General features: G+C 34.8%; 3 protein-coding genes and 1 non-coding gene across 4 annotated transcripts; 1 reads left to right on the top strand and 3 right to left on the bottom strand.

Annotated features, from left to right (window-relative positions):
* Positions 1-654: 654 nt before the first annotated feature.
* TRNAK-CUU (transfer RNA lysine (anticodon CUU)) lies at positions 655-727 on the top strand. The gene has a single exon. It is a non-coding gene; the product is annotated as a tRNA-Lys (tRNA).
* Positions 728-1,017: 290 nt separating this feature from the next.
* LOC129308364 (WUSCHEL-related homeobox 3) lies at positions 1,018-2,088 on the bottom strand. Its single transcript, XM_054949444.1, has 2 exons — positions 1,690-2,088; positions 1,018-1,328 (listed from the first exon to the last, which is right to left on the bottom strand). The coding sequence occupies exons 1-2, from the start codon at positions 2,086-2,088 to the stop codon at positions 1,125-1,127; spliced, it is 603 nt and encodes a 200-aa protein (XP_054805419.1). The 3' UTR covers positions 1,018-1,124.
* A 6,385-nt stretch (positions 2,089-8,473) lies between these two features.
* LOC129307809 (S-protein homolog 5) lies at positions 8,474-9,104 on the bottom strand. Its single transcript, XM_054948717.1, has one exon. It carries the CDS (start codon positions 9,013-9,015, stop codon positions 8,581-8,583), a length of 435 nt encoding a protein of 144 aa, XP_054804692.1. The 5' UTR covers positions 9,016-9,104; the 3' UTR covers positions 8,474-8,580.
* Positions 9,105-12,682: 3,578 nt separating this feature from the next.
* Positions 12,683-14,745, bottom strand: LOC129309519 (uncharacterized). The gene is made up of 2 exons (XM_054951125.1): positions 14,579-14,745; positions 12,683-13,541 (listed from the first exon to the last, which is right to left on the bottom strand). The coding sequence occupies exon 2, from the start codon at positions 13,475-13,477 to the stop codon at positions 12,938-12,940; it is 540 nt and encodes a 179-aa protein (XP_054807100.1). The 5' UTR covers positions 13,478-13,541; positions 14,579-14,745; the 3' UTR covers positions 12,683-12,937.
* Between the last annotated feature and the right edge of the window lie 4,057 nt (positions 14,746-18,802).

Raw genomic sequence — 18,802 nt, 5'->3', positions numbered from 1 at the left:
TATTGTTAAGATATTTTTTGAAGAGTACCCAGTTAATATAAAAAAATTGATAAAAATAATAGTTTTAATACTTTTAAAGATAAAATTATTTTAATAAAAATATTAGAGTGCTGAATGTTCTTTAAAAAATACATCAAAAATAAAAATGTACATTTATTCTAACTATAATTATCTCACATATCTCAATAAAAATTTATTATATTGTTAAACTTCTAAAAAAGATAGCTTACTTTTTTTTTTTTCACTTTTATAAGTTAAAAGAATATAAATATCATGATTCAACTAGAACAAAACAAAACCTATGACTACCAAGTTAGCCTTTAGGGGTCAGGATGGCCTCTAAAACTTTGACTACATGATTAAGACAAAATATACAAAAAAAAAATTGTTAATGTATTTCAATTTAATGTAAAAGTACTTCTCTGCATTGGCCCAAAAAAAAAGTTACTGCCCTATCATTTAATTAAATTTAAGGAAAAATAGTTTCCAATGCAAAGGTTTCTTCTCTCAAAAGAAATGAAAAGTAATTCCCAGAAGATAAAATGAAGGTCGTCCAAATCGTCAAGACAAAATGGTCCAGATTGAAATTGAAGAATAGAAATTGTCTTTCAGAAAAATACTCCAAATAATTTTATGCTCACAATTAAATTCAAAGCCCGTCTAGCTCAGTCGGTAGAGCGCAAGGCTCTTAACCTTGTGGTCGTGGGTTCGAACCCCACGGTGGGCGGTTTCGTTATTTTGTTCCCTTTTAGGAAAAATTAAATAAATTTGTTTCAACATTCGCGTGTCTGCGTTGCCTTGTGCTGTGCGTGCACACTGGAAGAAACAAAGACGAAAAATCCCAACAGGATAGACTTTTGAAACAAAAAGGTACAAACAGGAACTTGGGACTAAAAAGGACAAAAGCAAATACTGTAAGCTGCTCATTCAACAATTGAGATCTTCCTCACACAGTCATATACAGAATACTGCATAAACCAGACCAGACAGAACAAAAACTAAGACGCAATAGTCAAAGACAAAATATTTTCAGGACAAAGTGATGGCATGTTTCATGCAGGCCATCAGAAGGGAACAGATCCTAGTTAAAGAGAGTCACGAGATTTTTCATGTGTGGATACGGATCACACTTGTTTGAGCCTCTCCCTGATTGGGAAAAGTTCAAGGGTCTTGAGGGTTCTTGTAGGCCAATATGAAGCACCTGGACCGCTTACTTCCATCTTCCTCCTCCATTCTTGCTTCAGTGACGTCTTCTCCATCACTCCTTCTGCATTTTCAATTTTCCATTTGCAATTTATGCCTTGTTTTGATGCTTCTCCAGCTCCTCCCTGTTTGAAAAGGAGTATATAATAAAGTATATATTATGAAAAATCATCAACGAAAACTCTCTTAATCAGGGTAGAACCATTTAAGCTACTCACAGACTTTTTTGACTTTTAGTCCAAGTGATATTAATACATGCAGTTTTAACTTTCAAACAAAGCCAACGTAAGTTTGAGTACCGAACTCCCTCCCTCCCCTCACACTTTTGAGTTATAATAACATATTTATACCAGAGATTAAAAGGGGGAAAATATTCCCTATTCTTACACGCACATATTATCATCAGAAGCTGTCATTAATATAACTAGCTAGCCAAAGTTGATAAAATGGATTAAAAAAAAAAGTAGAGATGTATGGGTACGTAACCTCTGATGAAAACGAAGCAAGGGAGTTGTAAGAGGAATATTGTTGAGAAGATGACGCAGCACCAACAGACTCCATAGGGCAGTGAAAGTGGAGATTATTATAGTTGTGATGATTCAGATGAAGCTGAAGGTAATAGTTACACAGCTGGTGATGCTGCTGCTGCAGAAGCTGAAGTTGCTTGTTCAATCTCCGGCGAAGTTTCTGTCTGTCCCTGGCCTTGTGGTTCTGAAACCAATAGAAAACATTCTTGCCCTCTATCTTCCCATAGAAAGAAAGTTGAGCTGTGATATGCTGAATCTGGGAGGAATTTGGAGTTCTGATCCCACTTCTGTACATCGCCTCAAGAATCACAAGCTGTTCCTGGGTTGGGCACCATCTTGATGAACCTCCACGACTCATCTCTCTCACACACACACTCTCTGGTTAATTATCTGTATATCCAGCAATTGTTGCGGAGGAGTACTGCTTTAGTGGATCCTTGTTAGGGAGGCACATATATATAGAGAGAGAGGAGTGCAGAGGGTTGACAGAGAAAAATATATAATGACAAATTATTGAAGGTTAAGACAGAAAAATAGAGAATAAAACCAAGTCAAGACAAGATGTTTGAGATAGATAAACAAGAAAGAATGAGTGTACAATAGAGGAACTATTTAATTTTGATATAGTTGACTCGAACAAATGATCGATTAATTAATCAAGAAACTCCATTGGAACGCATACCTAAAAGAAGTACAGGTATACTGTGATGATGCTGATGTTGCATATGCTCACCATGCATGAACCAAGGAGAGAGTCAGAGAGATGGGAATCATGCAAGAATGAGAGTGAATGAGGGATATGCTCACAAGTATGGTCACGGAGAGAGAAGGGGGGGTTTATTTGAAATGATAAAGTGATCATCACCATATTATTACGTTTGACAACAGAATGTAAAAGACTGTAGCCAAGCAGGTGGTGGTCTGGTGGACAATCAGACAAGTCAATCACATGTGGGGACGCTTCTCTGTAACTTTTCATTTCACTTCCTTTCTTCCTCTCCAACCACATGTCACTCTGTTGGATGAAAACGTAAGCCCCTGGATAATCCCTGGTCCTCATCAGATTCCCATTCAATTTCTCTGCTGGTAATTAATTATAGGGAAGTTTTTTACTTATGGACTTGCAATATCTGTGTGTCGAAAGAAAACCTCTCTTGGCATTACCGTTAACACATTCAATGAGTATATCTGCAATATATACAATGCATGCAAAAGGCTCAAGTTTCCCTTTTCAAATAGTTTCTTCTTTTGTTTGTTAGCATTCCTTATTCATCTGTGCACGTTCTCCATTGCTTGGAATGTGAACATGCCTGCAGTGGCCAGTTGAGCAGCAGAGAGAAACACCATTACCAGTGGAAAAAAAAGCAGTATAAAGGTAACAAGATTGAAATGTATAAAATATTTTGGAACATTAATGAGTTTGACTAATGTGCAATGTTAACGGAGATGGAATTGTTCAATGAATGGAGGAGAGATAATGTAATTAATTAGCCGTTAAAGAGTGTTGCAATTGGTGATTGGACGGGTCGTTTTCCTTGAGAAGTAACATCGGAGTGCTTATCAGTACACCTGTTCAAATCTGCGAACTTTCTTTTTAAGGATAAAATATTAAACATTGAATGAATACCGATGAACGAAACAAAATATATACCGAAATATCTTTCTGAGGCTCTGGGGACACAGAATATACTGGTGAATTATGGACTGTGCCTGAGCGAAGGACATAGCGTAGATGAGTAGTGTTGAAAAGTGATCAGAAAATCAGTCTGATACATAGTTGTATTATCTTTTTCTTTTTTAAAAAATAATGATTGCAGAATCATATTGCGACTAATTTTATTTGAGAAAGAGAAGGTGTGTGTGTGTGTGTGTGTATAAAAGATAAGCAGAGCAAGTAACGTAATTGAGTGGTGTTTCAGTGACTCGTGACTATATGAGAATGGAGAAGAGACTGTTGAGGAAAGCGGAGCCTCCCTAACCCCTAACAAATCAATGTCCCTCTCACCATGTCTGCAACCAAATTATACGACATGCTTCATTTTTGATATGACATGCTAATTGCTAAATCCTAGGCATGCAGTGTCTTTGGGGTACTGCATTATTTTATTTAAATAACAAAACAAAAGAACAAAACATGTGGCTTTTTTCGGGTTTGTGTGAGCATTCCGCATCTGGAGCTTGCCTCACTTGAGTCATGAGAACTTAAAGAGGCTCAAATTAATTTAAATTCAGGCCTGACAAGCATCATAAAGGTAGGTGTTTTTTATCACTTACACTGCTGCATTTTTAAAACTCAAATTTAAAATTTTTAATTAAACTGAAACAACTTTCATTAATTAATCTAAGTGCTCCTAGTTACAAAACAAGCAGCTTTAGTATTCTTGAAATTGAGCCCTGTTAATATTATTTTTATTTTTATTTTGACGTTGACGTTGAAGTTGCAATTGGCGTCAGTGGATGTCATTTCTTAATTATAGCATTTAAGAGTCGTCACATGCGGGCTTTCTTGTAATTACTCACAGTTTGGTACGTTTTATCACATGACTTAACTAAGCGCTCCCCAAAAATTTTAGTCACCTCTTCTTTTTTGTTTGGAAGAATTTTAACAAAATACTCTTGATCAAATTTATTTATATTTCAAAACCTTTAAATTTTTAAAATAATTTAAAAACACTGATTTGACATTAAATTTTTAAAAGAAATAATAAAATTATTTTTAAAAAATTAATATAAAAAATTTTCTACTTTATTTATTAACTCTCATTTACTTATTAATTATTTTGTTTAACTTGTTGCTATAAACCAAACCAAGATATGGAAATAAAAAAGCGTTACGTTGGAAGACGAAGATCTCGTGATCGTCATGAGATACGGACGTTGATATTGGCAGGTCGATTCAAGTTTTAATTTCTCCTTCTAATAAAAGTATTAAAAAATAATGAAAAAATTCACAGGGCAGTAACCACCGAATAATGATCAGTGGACAAAGGATGATACTAATTAAAGGGAGCATAGGTGTATACTTGAACACGGCAAGATTGGCTGGTGAAGTAATAAAATATATATTACCGATCGATAACAAGCTAGTTGCGCGGCTGGATCAAAAATGCAGAAGCGAAGGTCGAAGGAAGGTGGTAAATGAGAGAGAATGCATGTAAAACACATAATTATATGAATAATGATAATGATAATTGGGAAGAGAGACATAGGAGTTAATCAGTAAACCAGACATGGAGCTTTTGCGAGGGAGAGGAAGCATGCCAGGTTCGACAGAAGCCATCCTGTCGGACGGACCAAAACATGGAGCGATGAGGAGCGTCTCTGGTGTGATTATAAAGTTCCCACCACTGCGTGAAATATTGCATCCACAGGGCAGTGCAAGTGACGACCTTGTCAGAATGGAGGACCCTCACCTTGTGGTGCTCTCCTGCTTTCAGGCTTGACATGGCTTCGTCCCCGCACCGGACCCCCAGCGCCTCACTGCTCTCTCTGGGCAGCTCGCTCACTATGTCGATCTCAAATGATGCGCTTTCTCTCAAGCTCCTCATGCCAGCCACAACCACACACATCAACCACAATCCACCCCTCCCTCCTAATGTCATCCTCATTTTTGCGCTTATCATACTCATTTGACGGCCTTCATGTACCTATTTATGATGAATTCATGAATCTCACAGTTAATATATTCATGTTCCGTGAATCCCATTATTGATTCTATTGTGCATTAATTGCATTTCTCTTCTTTTTTGCTCACGGTTTTAGACAAATCAAAGTTTGCGACTACAACATTGAAGGAGCCTGGTATAAATTTCAAAGGAACATTTTGATTTTTATTGCTCGCCCCGGGGTCTTGTTACGTGAGAGATTAGGAAACCAAATCAACGTGCCTGTACATTTTGATTTGTATGATATGGGAAGCAATCGGCCTCTTTTGATACTTAACTTCGTTCAATGCAATTAAATAGTAATGATGTATGGAATCGGCGGGGAAAAGGAAAGTAAATGTGCCCAGTGAAATCGCAATTCCAAGCAAGAAGCACGCCTTGCATTTGTCAATTGGGCAGAATCTTCCAAATCCAAAATAATAATTGGGCCAGAGAAAGCCCACGTGATGCATGACTGGGCCATTATCACTCCTTCCACGTCACTGCATCTTAATTAGGGGGAGAAGAGATAATGTGGTGATGAGGATGCGGAGAAGAGAGTGGCGAGAGAAAGAGAAAGAGGAAAGGAGGCCATAGATGAAGCGGCCAGCCCTCATTCGTCTCCATCCCTCCCCCTGTTGCTCCTGCTCTGTCCCTTTCTTCTACATCCTTGTCTATTATATAATCTTATATCGCCAAATCGCTTCGCCCTGTAATCCATTTTTAATTGATGCATGACTCCACCACTCCTCATGATACTGTCGGGCCCACATTCTCTTCCTTCCACTTGAGACTCGAGACTCCACTCCTGAGTCTCTTTTTTCCCATCATGTTAACCTCCTTCCTGCTATTACAACTGTACCAAAATATATATATATATATATATATATAAAACTCATCTATTTATAACCTGATAAACAATCCTCTTTGTACAAATTCTATGTTGATGATCAATGTACTTTCACATCACTAGATCTGTGAAGGTAGATTAGATTCTTTGCAATAAATATGGACAAGTGCGAAAGGAAAATAACAAAGAAGGACACCTAGTTATGCGAAAACATTGTCCTATATGAAAAAAACAAATACTAAAGTAGGTTTCACTGTTCCTGAATTGGTTGAAGAGGATGTGCATTCTTGTATGGCCAAAGTCGTTTGTTTTATGTTGTGTCAAAGTGTGCGGGAACGAAATAACAAGTCTCAAGTCTCCACTAAGTACGTACTGTTCGAACAATGATCAAACTGTACATATCCCACAATTGATTTATAAAGAGCCCCCCAATATGAGACCAATCATCATATTTCAAATAATGCTTCGTCCTAGAGTAACAGGTCTTCTCCACAGTCCATACCATTTCTAATTTCTCCCTCTTCATATTTCCATCCATAAATGATAAACCTCTCTATAATATTGCACGTCCAAAAGTTTCAGTCTTGTACGTACGCTAATTTGTTTTTAACTGAATTAACCTCTATTACCTATCTTCTCTTGCAAACAAAAAGTTTAAGCAAGTTCAGTTCCGTGTCAAGATTAGCAAGATTTAGACTTACATATTTAAAAGGTGATTACTTCAGCTAGTTTTAGAATCCAAAACAGCTAGCGCTGGATCCAGCAGCTAGCTGCTAGTTCACGCAATTTTGAATCATGATAGTGTCAAGTAACACATTATATATTGAAAGCCAAGGACACTAAGACCACGAACAGTGGTAGTTCAAAAGGGAAGTAATTTGTGTAAATAAAATATAAGAGATAACAAGAAGGAGTCCATCATATCATATCCCACCAAATTATGAAGCTTACTTTGTGTGGCATTGTACCTTTCAAACGATTCCTTGATATGCCCCTTCAAGATTTCCACTTCCAGCCTTCTCCCTAACCAAATAAATAAATACCACAACACCCATTTGTTAATTAATAATTAACAAATTTTCTGTCTTCCTCATCATTTTGAGCCTGACAGACATTTCTATGTGCTCGCGTATCTCAACATGCATTCTACAATTTATACATAGAGAAACAAAAGATTTGATGTCCGTGTGTGTGTGTGTGTGGGGTTTTTGTACCCCATGTATCCGCATTGTGATATATTCTACTGTTGTGCTAGGCAACTTGTGAGAGCCACTTGTTTATTCTTAAATAATATTATTTAATATTATGTGCTTTTGCGTGGGTTTTGAACAGTGGGCATTCTGTCGAATGATTAGGCGTGTGATTAAGTCGCACTTGGTTTGACTGGCCAAAAAAATTAAATCAACTTATTCTGAAATTTTAAATTTTAAATTTGAATCTTGAAATATATAATTGTGTTAAATAAAAATATTAAAGATAGACATGGTTGATGATGTGTAAGTGAGATCATTGTTGGTAAGAATGATTTCACACAGAGTGGTGTGAATTAGTATGGGCGAGATGATAATAATACCCTCATGTTTTCTGGGTTCGAGTTGTGAGATGAGTAGCTATGTTAAATGAGAATGTGTGAAGGCATTCTTGATATAAACGTAAAACCGTCATTGGCAAAAATGATTTGATATGTACATGAAAACGGCATTGGTAAGAATGATTTAATACTGTGCAGTCTCAATTAATATGGATGGATAGGGATAAAACCGTCATTTGTGTCTTGTATGTATTCCCATTCCACTTTCACCATACACACAAATTCTGACCGCCTCTTTTATTTGCTAAATCCTTAGTTTAATTGTTTCATTATTTGGACATTATATTATTGATGGTTAATTCTTCTTCTTCTTGTTTTTTTTTTTTTTTTGAAAACACTTGATGCCTGATTCTGAACCAGTAATTCTGTGATGTGGAAGGAAGACTTCGTGGATTTTTTTGACAGGGGGATTTGTATGAAATAAAAAGTGCAAAACGGCGTGGAAATGCAATAAACTTATAAGGAATGATTAAGTGCGCTTGAATCTATAGCAATTTGATTTTCCTTCGTTGAGAGGTAGGTTAGAGATAACAGAGCAAGCTTCAAACCAGACATTTTTTGTACGACGGATCATAGAAAGTCAAAACCTTAACATTCATTCCCTCAATGCAAAAACTGTCACAGGAAGTTGCAGAAAACAAAGAAAGAAACTGAAGACTCGCCAAAACAAAACCTTATAATTTATTCCTGGCTTAGTATAGTATAAAACATAAGATATATAACACATTTTATGGAGGAAGTGAAGGTGAAGGCGAAGGATCGTGATCACCATTCGAAGTCCTTGTACCAGTTGACCTGATCGTTGCTGAAGTAGAAGCCATGTTCGGTGACGAGCCAAGAGCACATCTTGAAAGGGCCACAGCGATGGGCGTCTCGGGAAGCCTTAAAAGCGTCGAACTTCTTTCTGGTTTTGTCCCATTTCATGGTACACTTCATGAGGTTGTTGCTCCAGAAGTGGGTCTTCATCTTCCAGCTGAAGTCGTCGTGTTCCTGAAGGGCTCTGCCTCCGAGATCGGCTTCGTCGTTGGAACACCATATCACTAGTGGCAGCGACGAGTTGTTCCTGAAACCGTTGATCACTCGAACCTCGTACTCTGTCCCGAACAGGTACTCTGATGGTTCGACTGTCGCCATCATCACTGTTATGAATGTGGCTAGCCCGACCACTAGCCATATTCTGCTTCCTAGTCTCATCTTCATCGTCTCTGCTTCTGGTAATTCTCTGCTCTGCTACAACCTCTGTGCGAGCCACTTTTTATACGCCATTTTATTCCCTTTTCTGTTCAATATCTAACGACAAACATTTCGCTCATATTGTGTTGTTTTCTTTCCTGAATTCGTTATTTTAGAAATACATCATTATTTTTAGAAAGTCATATAAAATATGCATGTATGATGTCCCTCATTATTACGATTAAAAAAACAGAGACGTCCGTCATTATTGATTACGGTATCTTCTTTCTGGTGAAAAAGTGATTCTCTTGCATATACAAGATTTAGTGATTTACAACTTTTAAAAAAAGAACAATGGAGATAATTAATATAAAAATATTGTTTTCATGAAGAAATGATATAGAGGCCTTTGAGGTTAGGGTAACATTTGAATCTTCCTCCCTTCTAGGCTACTCGGAGAAGGTTATATTTCCAAGATAAGTTACCATAATATTTCTCAATCAGTAAAAATTGACCATATATTTCTATCCACCAAAAAAAAAAAATGATGATGTATACTTGACCGTTCCAAAATATACTTTGTAGTGTATATGTATTATGTTAGAATCTTGTAATTATGAGTTGATTATAGACTCATTTATTGTATAAGATTTTGGCATTAATAGTCCATATATTTTTCCTTTTTTTCCCCTTATATAATGTACTCATTTTAATGTTTTGCATGTACTTTTCTTCTCTCCCTCTCTTTTGTTTTGGCAACATGAGTCAACATATACTTTGCCAAAATCCTTCATATATTTATGGATTAATATGCAATTTAAACATTAAATCATAAGTTTAGAGTTGATTTAAATTTTTAACTTATAATTGATACATTCTAAACCTTAAACAATTATATCTGAGATAATTTCACCTTATCATTAAATTCAATTAAAAATCTATTATTGTTTTTTAAAAAAGGGACCTAGTGTGCAATTTCCTCCGGTGCAAGGTGAGAGGGGGAAGTGAAATTTAAGTAAAATTGTACATCAAACCCCCCATTTTTTTTAAAAGTAATGAACGTTTGCTTTAATTTAATAATAAAAGTAAAATTATTTTAAATTTAATTGTTTAGGATTACGAATCTATGAAATACGAGTTTAATATTCAAATTGTTTATGAACCTATAATTTAGAATCTAAATTAAATATTTCTATATTTATTGATTCATCATTAGAAACAATTGTTTTCGTGTTATGAAAAAAGAAAGAAGAAACAATTGTTCTTGATCACTTAAAACCGAAGTTGTTTGTTACATATTAAATTAGCCTGCATGGTTCAATTTTAGCTAGTACGAGAAATGTGGAGTGATTGTCTGAAATTGGTAAGAGAAAACTAACCATTCCTATTAGATCCAATCGCTTAATAATTCCTTTTTTCTATTTTTCTTCTATTTTTGTCATAACCATACGTGTGCCTGCTGGATTCTCGATTGTGAAGGAAACAACATCGTTGGCTTCTCCCTAAGCTTTCAAGCACCTCTTTTTGAGATTTTCTGTCATCATTTCTCAATGCATGTTTCTTCTTTTACCATCGTGATTCCATTATGTGCTTGATTTTGATTTTATACTTTATACACATTTTTATTCTTCGTTCCTTTTCCCTCTCGTTATAATATTTTAGAAGATAAGACTGCTTGTTATTTAACTGCAGTAATACATATTTAAATAACAAAATTTAGCACTAATTATGCATGTCTATGTAAGAGAAAGTGATTTTTTCTACTATATAATATTTATTCTATTTTGTTATCAAAGAAATAGGAATTCAAGCAAAAATAAGAAGATCCACTTGCAAACATTTCTTAAAAGGGAAAACATATGTATCCAGGTTCAATTCATCCCCAAAAAAAAAGAAAAAAAGGTATGCAGGTTAAAATTCTAACTCTAGTAAACCAAAATATGATAAAAAGTTGAAGGGAGAAAAAAATAACTGATTAAGATGAAAGCACAAATTAAACATTGTAAAAGGCAGAATGACTACCATTATAACCCAAATCAAAGCAGCTTACATCCACAACCCTCTTTTATTTTTTTGGCCAAAATTAAGGACTTGTTCAAATCACTTTAATTCATTTATAAATCTCATATTATTATTGATTAACAGGTTTGAATGTAATACCATAAAAATTCGATTTTGTAATAGCCATCATGTAAAAATTCAGATTTAATTTGTTATCAATCAATAGTTTATAATAAACGAGTGCTCTATTAATCCATTCACATAATAAAATCTGAATTCACTGTTCATTTTTTAATTTTTGGTAAGAAAGAATAACCAGATACTCTTAATATGGTAAAACATTGTCGTTACAACTTTGTAATCCATATCCATTCTATCCGGCATTTTTATTTTCCTCTTAATGACCAGTCCGAGATATGACAATTGAATAGGACGAGTGATCTAAAGTTCACCACTTAATTTATTCCATAGCACATCCGATATAGACTATAGCCTATATAGCAAATAGAAGCATAATTCCAAATTTGAAAAACTAATGGGGATCAAGTTTAGCCTCTCTATCCATGTAAACGTGCTCTGTAACCCAAAAAAAAAAAAAAACCCCCCACAGTGAGGGGACAAACATGTCTAGAAATGATGAGGTTGGAAGATGGATATGTAAATATAATTGTTGTTCCCAAAAAAACACAATAATGTATTGAAGATGAGGATCAAGTGCCTCCAGCACATCTCATAAAAATGTGTTGGATGGTCATTTTCAATGGAATAAAGTAATAAATAGATAATCTTTCCTATAATCACATGCGTCCTTTCCTTTCACATCCACTAATCCACAATCCATCTAAACCCAGGCATGCGAATATCTAATCTTTTCTAGCCCCTAAAGTACAAACACCCACCTAATCATTGTCTTATCTTAGTTACGCTATTACAAGGATTATTTGACCAATTCTTTATTATGACTAGAAAGAAAGGAACAACTATCCCCCTTGTCTCTTTTCTTCATAATTACCATCACAAAAAAAAAAAAAAAAGCCAACAGAGTAACAGTGATTCTGAATCAACGTGTGAAGCCTATTTTCTCCTTCCTTAAAGTGAAACCGTACTTTGATTCTTTTTTGAAAATCATCATATCATCGTGCTCTGCAATATTTTTCAGCGGTGATGCTGGTAAAGAGTTTTGTTTATTTTCAGAATACCTTTGATCACTGGGTGGTAATGAGCTGTTGCCTTTTTGTTTTCAACTTTTCAAGATATATTTGGGTTGTTGCATTTCCATATCGCAATTTATTTCCTACTTCGTTCTGAGATGCCAGTAAGAGCCTACAATATCTGTTCTGATTTGGATCCAACATTAGACCGTATGGATCGTGCAGGGAGCCAAGGATAAGAGCTTACTCTCCCCATTATAAAATACAAAATATTTTTAATAAAATCCTACCTCTTAATAAAATAATTAATTATTTTTAAATTAACATAATCTTTTTCTATTTATCACTATTTAACAGGACGTTTTACTTTAAAATAAATATAAAATAATTTATTAATTATTGACACTTTAGGAAAAAAAAACACAATAATTATACCTCAAAACACAAAATAATTTATATTTTTAACATTCAATTCCTTTAAAAATATTTTTGCAAACGGAGGGAGTATTATAAAAACATAGCCCAACCACAAATGCCTGGGGTAGATTACAATGATTTTCTTTGTGAATTTTCTCTGGTCCTGAATTTGTCAGTATATATATACAAGGCCATTTTAGGAGGTAAACACAGGAAGGCCCATGGATCTAAAACAAATTAGATTCTCACTAGGTCAGCATATCTTTCTCTTGAATTCATTCTGCATTTACTGTAGAAGATCTTTCAATATGCCATAAGATATATGCCGCAATAAACACAGAATGTGGGCATGAATCACACAAACCACAATGTAAATGAATTCAATTGTTATCATCGATGTTGATCAGTAGACGAGCTTTCAAAGAACAAGATCCACAAGGAAGAATTACTGACCCCGGTAAAGCATCGACAGTGTGCAGAGAAATCTCACTTCCATCCCTCAACAATGAATACCCCATTTTCTCCAATTCTGTAGAGTCCATGGTGAAGTAATCACCACATCTGCACTGGTAAGAGAGCTCCAATGCCTCTCCAGCTTCTTCAGCGATCATATCCTGTAAGCTTACATCTTCTGCAACATCTGCAGCCAATGCATCCTGTCTTGAACCACGCAGCTCATTATCGTATACTGAGCGAGAGGTTGAATTGCTGAGAATTTCCCATGCCTTCTGTACAGTGAGGAATCTATCTCCTGATGTTTGATGACTGCTTGACATCTCAGATGTCTTCAATAATTTATCAGGATGTAAATTGAGTATAGCACTGCGGTAACTGGCACGAATCTCTTCATAGCTTGCATCTTCCTTCACACTAAGAACATCATAAAGGGTTTCTTTGTGGGCAGTCTTGTCCAGAAGCATAGTTGGCTGCAGCTCTTTCTCAAATTGCTGTCAGCGCAAAGTTTTTGTCCAAATCTGACAACACCTGAGAAATATGCGAAACATTGTATTATAACAAGTATATGTTATGGTAATCAAAGCTAAAAACTTTCTAACATGCTGATGTCTGAGTGGGATCCCATGGTGTTCCAGCACGTTTTAGATATCGTGTTTGTTCGTGAATCAGACATAGCAGAGAACCACATGAAGTAACTTACTAGCAATCGCAAAAAGGAGAGAATTAAAACTATTGGTGCTAGAAATAATGGACATCCTTATACTGGAAGGATAAGCACACCCTTTGGTCCAATAGACATTCTAAAGAATCACAGGGAGCTCCCATAAATTGATATCAGTCATATGATATCAATTTGGGGCTTTAATGTTTTGAGTCCTGATGCTAGCTATGACAATTGATGTTTGCAAGTGAGCTTAATCCGGAAAATAAGCACAGAAGCCATCTAAAAAACAAAAGAGCCAAATTGTCTGGGAGGTGTGTGATCAACCGTCAATGGCACTCTCACAGTCAGATAGACGATTTTTTTTTTTAAAAAAAAAAACTTTGTGGAAAACTAGAAATATCCCTAGTTTTCGTTTCTCGTACTCTGGTGTCTCACGCCATTCATTCCATTACTTGGACAGTTTCCTGTTTAGAAATTCGCACACCTGTGATCCCTCTCTAACGTTCCCTCCCCGCAAACGCGGACCTATGCTACACTTGGTGGGGGCCAATGCACGATCAAAATGAAGAGGGAAGAAGTATAATAGCCAATGCACAATAAATCCAACATTGCAAAACAACACAATCCGAATCATACAAGTCGCTAGTAATCAGAATGAAGAGGGAAGAAGTATAATAGCCAATTACACACCATTCAAGCAAAAACGAGTACAAAAAATAAACTCGATATGTAAACATACCCAAATTCAAAAGCGTCAATATTCAAAGATTACACGACCAGATTCAAAGCAAAATTAAAATGAAAATGTTAAAACAGAGCAAGAACAGCCACGGAGGGAACAGATGACGCGGGGAACAAATTCAAATCTAGATTCAAAGCCAGATTAACAAATCAATCTCACCAGATTTTGGGAGTAGAAAAGACCCTAGGCTTCGAACCTTCTTCACTGCTTGCCCAGAACAACCACGCAGGGCTGACAACGGTGGACGACGTCCGACGTAGTGTGGAATGCTTGTTCGGCGGCGAAGAGAACTAGACTGCTACTCTCGAGAAGGGTTTTATCGGGGTTATTTTATAATTAATTTTAGAAAGAATTTAGTATAGGTCTAAAATTAATGGGAGAATCACAGATTAAGTGGAATCAACAGATTAATAATTTTTTTGGCCCAAAAAAACAAATCAACGAATTTTTTTTTTGGCCAGCTAACAGATCGACAAATTAATAAAATAATAAGTGTTCAATATTAAAAAATAATAAGAATTGAATAAAAATTTTCCTATTTTTGCCCATAATTAATTCTTTTTTTAAGATTAAAAATTATCACTTATCAAGCTGTCATTTTTTAATTGTCGATTTATCTTTAGTGAATTTCTATATTATTTTAATATTTTTTATTATAAAAAAATATTAAAAATTATTTTTAACCTTTAAAATTCATTGATTATTCTAAACTTAACTGTGATCAATTTTTTTACTCAACCTTAGAATTTTGAGGATCAGTACCCCTGCCATCAATTTTCCATTAGTAGACCCTTTTTTTTTTGAATTGGCTTTTTTTAATATTCTTTAAATAATAAAATGTAACGTGGGATTCATTTTATATTTTTTATTATATTTTTTTAAATCAGCCCCCCACCTCCGTCTCCCCCCACTCTCTCCTCCCCAACTCTCTCTATTCGGCAACACACAACGTCTTTTTGCCGTAGGTGGCGGAGCACTTGCAGCGAATCTCAAGCAAGACCGAAGGCTGCAATGTCGTTTAACTTGGGGGCACCACAGCACCACTTTTACTATGACGAGAACGTGCTCCATTTCAGGCATAGTAGAGTTAAACTGAGTCTCTCTAGTGAACCAGTGTCAATTTCTTCTGAGACCCACGAGGAACTAGTGGATAAAGTTGAAGGACAAGACGATTTGACAGAAGACCAGACGCAAGCATCAGTAGTGAAGGACGATGGGAGGGTAGAGGAGGGACGGCAAGCTCTGCATCACACATCGCAGAAAGCTCGCCGGCTTTCTTGAACAGTGCAGAACGACGCTTTGAGAAAGTCACGATTCTGGCTTTCTTGTCGTCAACCATCATCCGCCTGACTCTCTCTCTCTCTCTCTCTCTCTCTCTCTCTATCAACCAGTTCAAGGACTCAGCCAACCTCAACCATATGGCTCAGTAGGAGACTGCTGTGCCATCACTTCCTCCTTGACCTTCATGATCGGCCATCACACACACACACACTCTCTCTCTCTCTCTCAATCAGTTCAAGGACCCAACCAACCTCAACCATATGGCTCAGTAGGGGACTGCTCGGCCATCACTCTCTCTCTCTCTCTCTCTCGCTTGAATGTGCTTTTGAGGGCATGAGTGGAGCATGGTTAATTTGGAAAATATTTGGGTGTTTTGAATCTGAAGGCGTGAATGGAACGAAGGGGAGTGAATGGAGTAGTGGAAAGGAAAGCTTGGGTGGAAGAATGTGGGGTGGAAAGAGAGTGAAGGGACGGAGAGAGAAAATGGAGGAGAGAGAGGGAAGAGATGAGGGGGTAGAAGATAGAGGAGAGAGAAGGAATGGGACAAAAAAGTGGTAGTGGGCCACTGGTATAATATTTTATTATAAAAATTATTTAAAAGTGAGACAGGTGCATACATGGCTTGCCAAGTGTGTAAAATCATGAGCCCTACAGTCTACACAAAAATTAACGTTGAGAATAAAATCCATCCATGTTAAAATTTAGAATGTAGATGAAGGATGAAAATAAGGTTAAGAATTATTATTTGAATCAAGGGTCCCTGCTAATTCTTCGGCTAAAAGTTTTGAAATAAAAATTGACCCATAACTTAATAAAATAATAATAATAAATATTAAAAAATGATAAAACTTATTAATGATAATTAAATATTAGGTGCTTTGTGATGAGAGATAAAATTTTTAATATTAAAAAATATGATTGATTTATAATTAAATTTAAAATATTTAATAATTATTTAGATAAAGTGAAAAAGGTGAAAATCACCTTTCACCAAAAATTTGTCTTACTTGAGGTGGAGGGGGAGGAGAGCCGCACATTCTTCTAATGACAATATAATGCCACTTCTCTAAAATTTAGTGTAACCATTATTCACCGGCAACAATCAGAAATTGAGAGGACTGGATGCTGAAACGGTGACTTGAAAATTTAGAAGGTAAGATAATGAATTGGTCATTAAACTATAAATTTAAAAGTGACTAAGATCTTAAATTTATTTTTAGTATAAAGTTTCCTTCAACTTTTCAAACAGTACAATCTAGCTTTTATTGTTGACAAAAGTTAATTCTGATTATTAATTGATTAAAAAATAATAATTTATAACTTCAAAAATTATAAAAAAATTGATAAAATTTTCTTAGTCATTTCATGTAAAGTCTTTCATATTTATCTGTAATTTTTAGGTTGCTTACAGTAAATTTTTTGTCATGTTCTGTTATTTTTTATGTCTGTTTTTATCATTTTATCATCAATTAATTAAATTTAAATTTAAATTTCATTAATAATAGGATCAAATTAAAATATTTTTAAAAGATGAAAGAAAATCTTATACTAAAAATAAATTTAAAGTCACGTATTTTTTTAGATTTATAATTTAGGGATCAAATATTTCCATTATCCAAATTTAAAATACACAGAGAAGCTGAGCCTCTAATGAAAGCAGCAGTGTGAACTAGCCCATCCGTTAAAAAGGTTAGTAGCCCGCAAGTGAAGTAAAGGTCTTGGTCTTAAAAAAAAAAAAAAGGAAAGAAAGAAAGAAAAAAAAAAAACAAACAAACAAACTATTTTTTTGGTGTTAAAAAACTATTCAACTCAGTGATTTCATTTATTTCTACCCATGCCATGCCCTAGACATTAGAAAAATTGTGTGCTTACAATAATATACAATGAAAGGGAATTATTATTCTGATCTTATTTATAAGATATTTAATAAAAAAAAGAGTATTCTTGAGTATTCTTACATTATTTTTTTTTTCATTTTCTCTCAATTTTTCAATCATGATTATTGAATTTATTTTATTAAAAAATTATTTTAATCATAAATTTAATGAAAAGTTGTAATTGAAAACTAGAGAAAAGAGAAGGGGAAAAAAGGTATAGAAATGCCTCTCCCACTCAGGAGGCAATAGGCATGCATTTCAGTTTTACCTAACTCCTAGCAGCCGCCTGAATATTCCCTCCATTAACCCCACCCTCCAATTTTTGAAAAATCCGTTTAATTCAATTTTGTGGGTTACGTTATGATTTTCTATGCGCGCGCCCGCACACACATATATATAACTTTTAATCCAAAGCACAAATCCTTTCCTCTAAGCCCCATTCGATAATACAAAGGGCATTGTTTTTTGTCTTTTTTATCTACCCTGGCATGCAATCACATCTGAGAGATAGTAGAGTAGACAAATGTAATTCTTTGTTCACAAATTAAATGAGTAAAGTAAATCTACTTTTAATTCCCTGCCTTAGTTTCTGTAAAATTATCTTGGACGGAGGGAACATAAGCTTGTATAATTTTACTAGTGGGCCATATAAAAATTGTTAAGTAACACTTATTTAAATTTTTGGTCCGTATCTATAAAAAAAGTTGTTGATATTTATAGTATTGTAGTTATAAATACCAAGAGACTTGTGAGTTTAAGAGGACGATTAAGGTGTTAATAATTCCCTTACACGAAAAAGACCTTTTCCTTTTGCCGCTTCCCTACAAAAGATCTGAATGTTGTTATCTCAATTTGAAATTTAAAATAAATAATAACACCACTACAAGCAATTATTAAAAATATTAGAATTCTCACCGTGAAAAATTGAGAGATTATTTTTAATCATGTCTATAAAAAAATTAATTGTTGTACAAATCTTTCAACCTACAAGGGTTCAAACAAGCATTTTGATATTACCTTATTTGATAATCTTTTGAGAATTGTACATTACCGTGGCCTTATATTAAAATAAATAAATAATAACAGCACTAACAAAGATTGGTATAATTGATAAAGATTTAATTTATAACTCACAAAATTTTAGAATTAAACCTCACTGTCGACATGAAAATTTTGTTGGTATATGATTTATTATGACTTAACTCATCTAAACTTTTATTTTATA

This window comes from Prosopis cineraria, unplaced genomic scaffold, assembly GCF_029017545.1.
Source record: "Prosopis cineraria cultivar Desert tree isolate PC_DT_omini unplaced genomic scaffold, ASM2901754v1 PC4, whole genome shotgun sequence".
NCBI lineage: Eukaryota > Viridiplantae > Streptophyta > Magnoliopsida > Fabales > Fabaceae > Prosopis > Prosopis cineraria.
The sequence above is the reverse complement of the archived record's forward strand: the minus strand, read 5'-3'. Positions and strand labels throughout refer to the sequence as shown.